This window comes from Tupaia chinensis, unplaced genomic scaffold (genome assembly GCF_000334495.1).
Source record: "Tupaia chinensis unplaced genomic scaffold, TupChi_1.0 Scaffold144247_1, whole genome shotgun sequence".
Taxonomy (NCBI): domain Eukaryota; kingdom Metazoa; phylum Chordata; class Mammalia; order Scandentia; family Tupaiidae; genus Tupaia; species Tupaia belangeri.
Genome location: NW_006204105.1, coordinates 1864550 through 1878342, shown reverse-complemented (window position 1 = coordinate 1878342; position 13793 = coordinate 1864550). Strand labels below are relative to the sequence as shown.

General features: G+C 39.2%; 1 protein-coding gene across 1 annotated transcript in view; it reads right to left on the bottom strand.

Moving 5' to 3' along the window:
* Positions 1-13793, bottom strand: part of WARS2 (tryptophanyl tRNA synthetase 2, mitochondrial) — a 90416-nt gene that overhangs the window by 25225 nt on the left and 51398 nt on the right. The window contains exon 2 of the mRNA XM_006166301.3: positions 11959-12216. Within this exon, the coding sequence (XP_006166363.1) occupies positions 11959-12216 (258 nt within the window). The remainder of the gene's footprint in view (positions 1-11958; positions 12217-13793) is intronic.

Sequence of the window (13793 nt, the reverse complement as noted above, 5' to 3'; positions counted from 1 at the left end):
AGCTCACCCAGACCACACTGCTTGAAATAGCAATCTTTTCCCTTCAACCCCATTCCCAATTCTCCTTAATCTTTTTTCACATCATTTATCACCTAATATACTTCGCATTTGACTTAACTTATTATGGTTATTATTTACCTCATGTTACCCCAACAGAATCTAAGTACCACACTGGCAAAAATTTTGTCTGATTTATTCACTGAAAAAAAACATGAGAACCTAGCATGGAACCTAAGAAAAACTAAGTGCTCAATAAATGTTTGTTAAATGCAGGCATAAGTAAAAATAAAGGTTCATAAATAGAGATATGTTTAAACAAAATGTGGCATACTTCTATAATGGCATGCGATACAATAAATAAATGAGCTAGATTTATATGTAGAAACATAGATAAATCACAAAAACATACTGTTGTGTGGATAAGCAAAAGTATGGAAAGGTACTACAATATCACAACACCTATGTAATATTTTTTAGGCTACACAAACAAGAATGTTACAGACTATCCATGGAGCTATACAAGGAAGCTAGTGTAAAAAATGAGCTAGATGGATACACACCAAATCCAAGATTCCTATTACCTGAGGATAGAGGAATCAGACAAAAGGAGGAGTAAAGGGACTAGGCAAGGTAAGGGATTAAAAGGAACTTTAACTTCACCTATAATTTTAAAAAATAATTTTGCTACAGGTATGTGCACTCACTAGAGAGAGAGACAGAGAGAAAAAAGAGAAATTACCCCCTCAGTGGGGATGGCAAATCCCTTCTTTATTCTCTTCTTGGGGTTTTAGGCATGTGTGCGCACATGTCTAGCATGTTTTTCAAGCTCTTGGGTCCAGGACTCAACCTGCATAGTCAGCTATGTGGAATCCAGCTGCCATATGCACTATGCCATCAGCTGGCCCAATCCATAATTTTAAGGTATCTATTTAGTTTTATATATATATATATGTGTGTGTGCGTGTGTGTGTGTGTGTGTGTGTGTGTGTATATATATAAAGTCAAAGTAAATATAAAAGGTTAATGTTTATTCTTGGTATTGGGAACATGAATAGTTGTTATATCATTCCTTGTATTTAAATTTTTCTCAAAGATATTTAATCAAGGGAACCAGCAGTTAGCGTAATGGCTATGTCGCTGGACTCCCACGTAGTTGACTGTGGTTCACGTACCGGACCCGGTGGCTTAAAACTCACGCCGGGCGCGTGTGCGTGCGTGTCCAAGATCCCTAGAGGAGAATGGAGGAGAAGGGATTGCAGCGTGACCATCCCCCCTGGGGGGTGATTTCTCGCTTTCTGTCTCTATGTCTCTCTCTGTCTGGCGAGCGCACGTACCCTATAGCAAAAATCTCTCCAAAAAAACCCCAAAAAGATATTTAATCAATGCAAAGAGTACAGAATAGCATGATTTTAAAAGATCTAGCTGCTAAGTATTAGTCACACACAATCGAGCAAGTAGCTGGTTCAGCAAATCTGGATCAAACCTCTAAGATGCAAAGTTCCTTAAGATTTTATAATTTCCCACTATAAATGATCTTTCCAGGAATCAGGTACTATGCATTTTAGTTAGGCTACTTGGAAGACTGTTCAGACTCACAAATTCCCATTTATTGCTTCCTCTTGGAAACTAGAAATTTCATGCTGAGTTATTTTTATTAGATTCTTATCATCTCCATGACAACTGCCCTTACAGGAGCCTTGTTTGGGGGGGGTCTGATTTTAATTAAAATAACTTTATATCAGTGATAAGTTCCTAATTTTTTTAAACCTGTCTGCCTCCTGTCAGTACTTGTGTTCATCAATGAATATCTTGTCTGTACACATTTGGATTGTCTTATATTTTTTCTTAGTATAATACTTCCAAAGTCAAATAAGTAATTTCTATCAGCCTACACCTGTCTTAAAAGTCACCCCCCAGGATCAGCAGGTGGCATAATGGTTATGTTACAGGACTTCCATGTAATCGACTGTGGTTTGAGTTGCCAGGTACTGTGTGCATGGGTACCCAAGGTCTTGAGAAGAGAATGGAGGAGAGGGGACTACAGTGCGGCCATCTCTCCTGGGGGATAATTTCTCTCTTTCTGTTTCTCTGTCTCTCTGGTGAACACATGCACCCTATAGCAAAAATCTCTAAAAAAAAGTTATCTCCATCAGAAATGTATTGCATATGGTATATATTTATATCTATCTTTTTTTTCTTTACCGGTAGCATTATTTTCATGAGCTTTTGCTAGGCTATCCTGGAAAACAAACAACCCCCAAATTAAAGAGGCTTACAGAAGTGATTTCATTGTCCTTCATGTTACATATTGGTACCTAAAGATTGACTATGCTCTACTTTATACGTCTTCTAATTTTGGGATGCAAACTGAAGTAGTTGCCCCTATTTTGAACATACCATTCTCATATCAGACAAAAAAGAGCAAGAGATTTAGAGGAAACATGGGAAGGCTTTTAAAGATTCTGCTTGGATCTGGTATACCCCATGCCTGCTCACTGCCCATTGGCTAAAACAAGTCACATGGACAAGCCTGGAGGGGGTGCCTTAAAGTAGATACAGTATTTATGCTAACACTGCAGGGCAAGCAAAAGCTCTAACAAAGATGTAATCTATTGCTGGGCTTTACAGATGGAAGAAAGCTGAGTGTTAACTAGAGGCCAGGAGAGACTTGTTTAGATACTCCACAGCTGCAGTCAATATAGAAAGCACGTGGCTTTGCCTCCCCTACAAAAGAAGGAGCACAGAGGACCAGGGCGACCTCCATCAGAGACGCCTGGTCTGCTCAGCCCCTCGTTTTCTCTGTCTATCCTCTCTCAACCCACAGTCCTTCCCCTCGGGGCACTCCGTCTCTTCACTGCAAGGCTGTGGTACGTCGTGGCACCTGAAAAGGGAGCTGAGTATGGGAGATAAGGGGAGTGGACACTCCTACGTCCAGCTGGAAATAAGAGTAAAGTAGAAAAGAAAGTAAAAATTGAGAGACTCAGAGTCGGGCATAAAAAATAGGGGAGCCTCTCCGAGAGAGAGATAAATATGTATTTAAATGTTGTCCTGTATGTTGAAAGTACAAAACTAAGATTTAGAAAGCTTAGAAATTTAGAAGAGATTGAGAAAATGAGATTTAGAAAGAAATTTAAAAACTAAGAGACTTGGAAGTAAAGATTTAGAAAGCTAAGAGATTTAGAAAGTTAAGAGATTTAGAGGGCAAAGAGATTTAGAAGGCTAAGAAAGAAAAGTAACAATTGAAGAAGTCAATTTGAAGTTGGATATAAAACGGGAAACTCTCCAAGAAACATAGGTATGTTTCAATGTTGTTTGTAAAAGCAAGTATGTTTAAATGTTTGTAAAGGCTGGAAGTGACAAAGTCTATGGCAGGCAGTTACTCAAATTAGAAAAGGAAAAGGGGAAGATGCAGGGAGTACCTTAACGTAGATACAGTATTTGTGCTAACACTGCAGGTCAAGCGATTTTCCTTTTTTTTTTCCCTAGATTTATAGTTTTAGTTTTACATTTAAGTCTGTGATGGATTTAAGCTGATTTTTTTTCGTCAGTGGTGTGAGATAAAAGTCAAGGTTCATTTCTCCTCACTAGTTGATGACCTAACACCATTTGCTATAAAGACTGTCATTTCCCCACTGGATTGCTTTGACATAATTGATGAAGACATTTGACCGTATTTATGTGAGTCTACTTCTGGACTCCCTACTCCTTTCCACTGATCTATAAGTCTATCCTCATGTTCATACCAAACTCAATTATTGTAGCTTTATAGACAACTATAGTTCAAGTTCCAGACCCAGTGGCTTAAAACTTAAACTGGGTGTGTGTGCATGGGTGCTTCAAATCCCAAGTAGAGAATGGAAGAGAAGGGATTAGAAGGGATAGCAGCATGGCCATCCCATCTGGGGGCTGATTTCTTGCTTTCAGTCTCTCTCTCTAGCAAGCGCACATGCCGTATAGCAAAAACCTCTCTTTAAAAAAAAAAAATATGTTTTTTAAGGATTATCTATTTAGGAACCAGTGGGTGGTATAACAGTTATGCTGCTAGACTCCCGCATAGTCTACCGTAGTTTGAGTCCCAGACCCAGTGACTTAAAACTCATGCTGGGTATGTGTGAGTGTGTGCCCAAAATCCCAAGAGGAGAATAGAGGAGAGGGGACTGCAGCATGGCCATCCCTCTTGGGGGGTGATTTCTCACGTTCTGTCTCTCTGTTTCTCTGTCATTCCAGTGAATACACATGTCCTATAGCAAAAATCTCTAAAAAAGAAGAAAAAAATAATTATTTAATTTTATTTATTATTATTTTTTAATTTGACCAGAGAGAGACGGGATGGGGGGGAGTAAGAAAGCAAGACAAGTCCAGGACTCGAACCATAGTTGGCCATGTGGGAGTCATGAGCCTTAACCACCACACCACCCGCTGGCTCCTGTAATGTTTTATTTCTTAAAAAACAAAAGCTACATGGGAACCAGCAGTTAGCATAATGGCTATGTCGCTGGACTCCCACGTAGTCGACCGCGGTTTGTGTCCCAGAGCCGATGGCATAAAACTCACGCCAGGCGCGTGTGTGTGCGTGCCCAAGATCCCGAGAGGAGAATGGAGGAGAAGGGATTGAGGCATGACCAGAGGGCTGGGGGATGATTTCTCACTTTCTGTCTCTATGTCTCTCTCTGTCTGTCTGGCGAGCGCACATGCCCTATAGTGAAAACCTCAAAAAAAAAAAAAAAAAAAAAACCACAAAAGCTAAAAGAAACAAGTATAGCAAAGTTTTAGCATTTCAAAAGGCAGTCATTCATCTTTTGCATGTTTAAAATCTTTCTTTAAAAGACCCCCCAAAAACCTCAACAACAAAATCTTCTGAAAATATTTTATTATTGAGGATAAACAGAAGCATGATCACTACTTTGATCTTCATCTTCCAGTCTCACTCTCCCTCTATACAAACACTTGACAATTTCAGGGAGATTGTGATGGGGTTTACTGGGGATTATTTGCATAGTGGGGTAGAGTGATAGAAAGTGAACATTTGCCATACACATCATCTTACTTAAACCCCTATTATAGATAGTAGAAAGGGCTTTGGAGAGCTTAATAACTTGCCTATGATGTCATGACCAATAAGAAGTGACAAGGAGATTCAAGCCAAGTATGTCTGACTCCAAATCCTATACTTCTTCGACTCTTGCTCTGATAGTAAGAAAATAATACTTTTTTTTTTAAAGGTAAAATTAAGCTATGACCTGTTCTTATAACCAGGCTTGAGGCAACACAATTGCTCATCAATTTACAAAGAAATATAGATAGATCTACGCAAGGAAGTGGTACTAGTGGAAAGTGTGAAAGAAGTGCATGAAGAACGTGGCTACATAGTTTACCCCACTTCTCATTATTTATGCCTCAGGCCAGTTAGATTCTTATTTGCCCCTAGGAAGTTCGGAGATAATTACAATTTTATGGACACTTCCCGAATCCCTTAATGCATACTGATGTTTGTTTGCTCCCCTTCTATTATGAGCTGACCATGCACCTACTGTTGGTAACTAACAACCCTGAGAGTTCAACAAATATAAATATGCCTCCAAAATTACCAGCGTGAATGAAGACTCTAGAGACGCTCTGTCCAATTAGCCTTGGTTCTTACAACTTTAAGGGAGGGACAATGGGTCAGGTATAAGTTTATTTGTGCACAGAGAGCAATCATTTTTGTAGTTTGACCTTTATTCAGAAACGGATTCTTCCATAGTCCCCTTCACTATTATTATTAATATTGATTTTCATTTCCTGAGAAACAAAACGGAACTCTAATTAAAGATGGAGGTCACATTCCAAAACTGCAGATTCCATTTTCCGCTCTTGACTTTTCCCTGGACTGTTTTGGACCCTCTGTAACATGATGTCTGATGGCCAAACTGTCCTTTTCTCTTAGCCTTGGCAAAAAGCCAGTGCCTGAAGCCATATCCTCCACTTTTCATCTTCCATCTGCAGGGTGATTAGATCGCAGGGAAAGTAATGATGGAAGAAGACCTGCCCCTCAGAAACAGCTGTGGGACTCAGATTGGATCTGCACTCAGGCCTGCTCGCAATAAAAGACCATTGACTTTGGCACTGCAACGAAAACCTTGGCCAAACACACACAGAGACTCCTTCTCTCTCTTCTTTCTCCCGCTCTCTCCTACTGCCCTCGTTTCTCTCTAAAACACACACACACATAAGCACACACACATACACACACACCTATCAGAGGAGATGGTCTGTAAAATTTCCCACATATGGCAAACATATTTTAGGGAAGCACCATGACTAGAGGCCAGTGGGAGAGAAAGAAAAAGAAAATAATGAGAAAAATCTTCAGTAAGTCTGAATTGTTCCAGTCAGACTGCTGAGAAAGAATGCAAAGGATTGGAGATGAAAATTATTGGTAAAAATCACCATTATAACATAGCTAAGTTCTTTAGCTATTTGAAATCACTGTGGAAACATTTTCTGATGTATAACAGCACATGAGAAAACAGTCTTTATAATTTCACTGTAAGTACTTCGCTTATATGGATATACACTGAAAGAACACTTTATCTAACAGAGAACGTTTCTCTAACAATTTCAAAAATTCTTACTTTTACTTGGAAATAAATGTGTGTGAAGGGGAAGTAGGCATAATTAATATTAATTGGCATTGGCTCCTAAAACTTTAAATATAATTGTTTTCTAAATGCTTATTCTCTCTGTTACATATCTGATGATCAATTAAATGCTAAAATCCACTATGACACTCCTAGTATAAAGGAATAAAAAACTTTCAAAAATATAGCTAATTGACCTCTAAGTTATATTTTTAATCTTTTTTATAATTATTTATATGATTTTAATTATTCATTCATTTATTTTAATTTGACCAGACACACACGTACACACACACAAACACACACACACACACACACACACACACACACACACACACACACACACACACACACACACACACACACACACACACACACACACACACAAAGACACCAGGGCCAGGACTCAAACCGGGGTTAGCCATGTGGGAGTGTCCAGTGCCTTAACCATCATGCCATCTGCTGGACCCTCTACACACAAATGTCCATCTCAACATCCAAGACAGACATTGACCCGGTAGCACTTTCTCCACTGAGATTAAAGCCAGTATGTGTACTGAAGAGGAGCTCAGTAAATTATTGTAATGTTCTTCGTCAGACCTAGGACTCGAACTGTGGTCAGTCACGTGGGAGTACAGCACCCTTAACCACCACATCATCTGCCAGTCCCTTCAATTACTTTTAGTATAAGGGAAATACAAACCAAACCCACAATGAGATACCATTTAACTGTAGTCAGAATAGCTATGATCGCAGAAAGTAAAGAACGACAAGTGCTGTCTAGGCTGTGGTGAAAAGAGAACCCTCTTACACTGTTGTGGGAATGTAAATGAGTACAACCACTGTGGAATACAATATGGACGTTTCTCAAAAACCTACAAATAGAACTACCGTAAGACCTAGTAATCCCACTCTTTGATAATTACCCAAAGGACAGGAAAACAGTCAGATACTTGACATCCATGTTTATTGCAGCACTATTTACAATAGCTAAGACATGGAATCATCCTAAGTGCCCAAATACTGATGACTGGATTAAAAACTATGGCACCTATATATTATGGAATACTTCTCAGCCATAAGGAGCAGTAACAATAAGATCTTGTCATTTGATTCAAAGTGGAAGAATATAGAAGACATAAAGCTAAGTGAAGTAAGCCAGCCTTTGAAAGACACACATTATTTATCTCTGCTCAACCTAATGCCTGCACTTTGTGGGAGATATTGAAAGATTCGAAGATATGAGAGTAGGGAAAATAAATAGGGGAATGGATGGTAGAGGGTGGGTGAGAGAGAGGGTCAAGGAGAAGAACTTTTCTTTTTGTAGAGGTTTTTTTTTTCTCTCCATAGGGTGCATGCGCTCGCCAGAAAGACAGAGAGACAGAAAGCGAGAAATTAGCGCCCAGGGAGGATGGCTATGCCACAATCCCATCTCCTCCATTCTCCTCTCAGAATCTTGGGCATGCACACACACGTGGCCGGCATGAATTTAAGCCACCAGGTCTGGGGCTTGAACCACAGTCAACTACATGGGAGTTCAAAGACATAGCTGTTACACTAACTGCTGGTCCCAGGAAAAGAATTTTTTAACAGATTACAAAATGTGAAATTCTTGCTTGAAAATAGTATATGCGATAATTCCTTGATTTGATTGCAATGTATTACATGTACACTCAAAAAACATGATGCGAGTTATAGAGTAATATAATGGTGGGATGTACATTTAAAAAATATTACCTTCCTAATAAATGTGACTTCAAATTTTTTTTTCAGTTTTTCTATATGGTGCACATGCTTGCCAGACACACATCTAAACCCATGCTGTGTATCTTTGTGGTATTGGCCTGCCATAACTACCATGCCACTGGCTAGCTCCAAAAATTTTTTCCCATAAATCTAAAAGTGCTATGGTTATTCCATCTTTTGGAAATCCACAGGTTGATTACCTTATAACTGTTAGAGTGGCTATATCAAGGCACCAGACCATGGTAGGGTGGTAAGATGTGATGCTCTGTGAGGTGGACTCCCATGAGAAAGTCCCTGATCTCTGTCAGACGACCTACCTGATGTGTCCCCATGACCCATACAGGCTGAAGCAGCCACAGTTTCTTTTTTTTTTTGAAGAGGTTTTTGCTATAGAGCATGTACGCTCACCAGACAGAGACAGAAAGCGAGAAATCACCCACCCCCAGGGGGGATGGCCACGCCACAATCCCTTCTCCTCCATTCTCCTCTCCGGATCTTGGGCACAAACACACACACACACACACACACACACACACACGCACCCGGTGTAAGTTTTAAGCCACTGGGTCCGGATGTGAACCGTGGTCGACTACATGAGAGTCCATCAACATAGACAGTACGCTAACTGCTGATCCCAAGCAGCCACAGTTTTAATATGGAGCATCTTTCCATCATCATGATTCATGAACAACATAGAGCCTTCTAGACATTCTAAAAGAACTGATGTCTCACATTCCTTTCTAGGTATTCCATGGTCACTAGGCAAGTATAGTTTCTACACAAACTAATGAAAGTAGTGATGAGGAATTATATGGGACAGTAGTTTATAGTCACTAAACATTTAACACAGATTGATGCATGGCCTCAACAAAAACTTATCTATTTTTAAGTACAAAAGAGTTAACATTATAGCAAATAAAGCCTGATCAACATATCAAAGGCATGCAAAATGGAAGCATAAAAATCAAAATTTAGGGGCCATAGCAGGTGTGGTGGTTGAGATGCTGGACTCCTACATGGTTAACCACGGTTTGAGGCCCAGACCCAGTGGCTTGAAACACACATGCTGGGAGCATGTATGTGCCCAAAATCCCAAGAGTAGAATGGAGGAGAAGGGATTGTGGCATAGTCATCCCCTGCTGGGGGTTGGTTTCGCACTTTCTTTCTCTCTGTCTTTCTGTGTGTCTCTGGCAAGTGCACATGTCCTATAGCACAAATCTCTCTGGGGACTGGCAGGTGGCATGGTGGTTAAGGGCACCTGATTCCCACATGGTTGACTGGAATTCAAGTCCTGGACCTGGTGGTTTGTTTTTTTATTCTCTCTCTCTCTCTCTCTCTCTCCCCCTCTCTCTTTCTTTCACATTCTGTCCTGCTCTAGTCAAATTAAAATAAATAAATAAATTGAAATAAAATAAGTTTTTAAAAAATAAAAGGAACACAGAAGATAAATCTCTCTGAAAAATAAAAAACAAAGTTTAAAATTTTTTTTTAAGTTTAGAAGGACTAATTTTACAGGAAATAAAACTTGATCAACAAATCAAAAAGTAGACACACAAAAGAGACTTAAGGTTTATGATAAAGTGTTACTGTGTGGATGTTGATAGATCTCACTCAAACAAGCCAACTACACAAGACATCTGGGGCAGAGGTACTGGATGATGGCACAGTGGTAACTCAGTGTTCTGCAACACTGGCACGTATATAGGAAGGTCCCAGGTTTGGGTCTGGAGACTTCCTTGAACACACTAGGCATGTGCATGTCCTCAATCTGGGGCTGGCTGAAGCCGGGTTGGATCATGTTGTGTAGACCTTGTTAGTAACTGGACAGTGCAGCACACACCTGTAAGCTAGCTACTTGGGAGGCTGAGGCAGGAAGACTATGATTTTGAAGTCAGGCTGGGTAACCTAGTGAGACCTAGTCTCTAAAATGAAAAATTAAAAACAAATTGACCCTGTTGGTGGTGATACCGGCTCTCTGTCTCTCTCTGACTCTTATTCATGGAAGAAAAAAATACATAAATAAATAAACTTAAAAAAATACATTTTTTTGAGAATCACAGAAATAGGTATTAGATGATAATAGGCAGTTATCACTAACTGTGTTATGTGTGATGACAGTATAGTGATTATGTAAGAAAATTTTCTTAATTTATAGAGAAATATACCAAAGTATTTAGGGAGCAAAATGCCATGATGTATGGTATCTGCTTTTATACTAAGGAAAATAACATTGATGAGTTAAATCAGAAAATATTAGTAAATGATGAGAGTACAGTATACTATTCTATTCTTAGATATTTAAAAAAAATTATTTTTGGAGAGGTTTTTTCTTGCTATAGGGTGCGTTCGCTCACCAGAAAGACAGATAGAGACAGAGAGACAGAAAGCGAGAAATCACCCCCAGTGGGTAAGGCCCCACCGCAATCCCTTCTCCTCCATCCATTCTCCTCTCGGGATCTTGGGCACGCATGCACACATGCCCAGTGAATTTAAGTTACTGGGTCTGGGACTCGAACCACAGTCGACTACATGGGAGTCCAGTGACATAGCCATTATGGCAACTGCTGGTCCCCAATTTTTTTTTTTCTTTTTTTATTGCCAGCAGGTACATGCCCTCACCAGAGAGAGAGAGAGAGAGAGAGAGAGAGACAGAGGAAGAGAGAGCACTATTCTATCAAATTATGTCCATTTTGGCAACAGGTTTAAGTTAATAACAGTATTTATTTATTCAAAGATACATTTATATGAAATATTAGACATTTTTAAACTGATTGCTCTGTGTAAATCATTATCTTAAGTTCTGTGGGTAATAAAACATAAAAATAATGACAGAAGCTTTACGGTCAGGGAAAGTCATTTATATGCATACACATTAACAGGGACCATAATATGTATAACATACCACTCCTTAGTTGGGGCTTTGTCACAAAGTTAAAGTAGATATACAGGATGGGTATGATTCAGTTAGAATTTTCCTATTCTTTGCTACGGTGTTCTTAATTGCTTTGTCTCCAGGCCAGGTCATTTGCTTGTCCAAAAATAACGATTCATCCATAATGAAGATATGAGTCAAATATTTTGGCTTTGTTCTGAAGCCTTCTTGGCTTAGACACAAAACATTGGAACTTCGTCTTCCAGTTTCCCAGCGTGTTCTATCAAACCTTCTCCAAAGCTATTATACAAAGAATGAACAATGGGAAGTATCCAGCAAGCCTTCCAAATGCAATACTCAGCAAAGCAATATTGGAATTATGTAAAATCACTTGTTAGTTAACAGCATGAACTCATCATTTTGAACGTGACTCGACAAGAAAAATAATGCCAGAGTTAAAAGTACTAATGAGATAGAACTTTTTAGTATAGGAAAGACTATAAACTTACCAAATACAGTGGAGGGAAATTGAAAAATGCTACCGCAATGTAATGATATGAATATAGGTAAAGCATTAAACCCAAACAATCACATTTGATGAAGTTGCCCGCAAATAATTTTTTTAAAAGATCACAAACAGGAGCTGTTATGAACCATTCATATTTTTCTTTAAATAAAATTAAAATGAAAGTTTTCTCAGTTCTAATTTGAGAAGCTGACCTGGGATTGCTGAAAAAGAATGCTCTTCTCTGGGTCTATGCCACAGGCGAGTAGAGCAGCCGTCATGTCCAGGATGCTCTGGTGGAGGAGAGCTGGGTTTTGGGGGACAGTGATGGAGTGGAGGTCCACGATGCTGTACAGCACAGAGCCATACTCCTCCTGCAGCCTCACCCAGCTCTCAATGGCTCCCAGGTAATTGCCCAGGTGGGGGGTTCCTGTAGGCTGAATGCCAGAAAATACTCGCTTTGTGCTGTCTTTCTGAAACAAAAGAAAACAAACGTATGTGTTTCTGAGGTAGAATCCTATGTCCACATTACTACAGCTCTGAGAGCTGGTCCTGTTTTGTACACTGTAACATTATCACCATGCATCTAGTTTTGTACCTACACTGTAAAAATCACTATGCCGGGTGCTCTTAGGGAAAGAAAATGGTATTAAAAATGTGTTTTACAGTCCAAAATTTACAAATACAAAGCACATGAGAAAAGGTTTGCATCTCAAAAAGAATACAACTGAATTGGAGATAGAGGATATAGTTATGAAAAGATAAGTAAAGGTACAATGTGGCAACATGATCATGACCCGTTTGTTAAGATAAATAGTGGGTTCAGACAGGAGGTCCTCAGAGGAAAAATGACTGTGGTTCCGGAGGTCAGTGAGAGCAGCTTCAGATACAGAATCGAATTTCATTCGAGATTAAAGGTGCCTCAAGGGCTTTTCATGTAATTGTATTTATTTTGCAGTTAAGGAAATGAAGCCCATAGCATTAGGACTAAAGGCTACTACTATTCACTTAACATTAAAAAAAAAAAAAGGTTGCTGATATTATAATTTAGTGTACAGAATCTTGAGCTAGAAATGATGAACTATATACTTTATTTCAATTCCTTCTTTTTTAAAAAACATATATTTCCCATGAGAGACACACGGAGATAGAGACAGAGAGATAGTACCTCCAATAGGCTTTCAATGCCATGACCCACCCCAGCCTTAGCCAGCCCCGGATCATGGGTATATGCATTCTTGGTGTTCTCAGGGAGGTCTTCAGACATGAACTGGGGACCTTCTCATGTGGATCAGCCTTGCACAGCATCATGTTTTACTATTATGTCACTGATCTGTGATATTCTTATAAAATTATTTAACTCCCTGTGCTTTAGTTTATTTACTTTTGATAAAACCAAACTTGGTTTTTATTTTTTCAAAAGCCATTTTTAATTCTTTTCTTTTTTTTTTAATAGAGAGATGTTTGCTATAGGGCATGTGCACTTGCCAGAGAGACAGAGAGATAGAAAGTGAGAAATTGCCTCCCGGAGTGGGGGATGGTCACGCTGCAATCTCTTCTCCTCCATTCTCCTCTCAGCAGTGTGGGTACACACGCACATGCACCTTGCGTAAGTTTGAAGCCACCTGGTCCAGGACATGAACCACGGTCAGCCATGCGGGAGTTCAGTGACATAACCATTACACTATCTGTTGGTCCTATCAGTTTTTAATTCTTTATATTATAAAAACATTTGTTGACATGGTCATATTTTCCTTTGGTTTGTAATCTATAATATTAAAACAAATGTAATATAGCGTTAAAATGCTATTTTTTCCCCTCAAAAGATTTTTATATCCTATACAATAGTCCCTTATCCTTAATTTTACTTTTGGCTGTACTATAATGTGCTGCATTATTCCTAAATACGATGAAATACATCTTCTACCACCAGATCCTGTTCCACATCCTCATCAATACTACATTAAGGTAATCTTTTGGATATGAGGTGAAATCTCTTATAGTTTAATTTCATCCCTGTGACTAGTAAAGAAGTTGAGAAGTCTTTTGC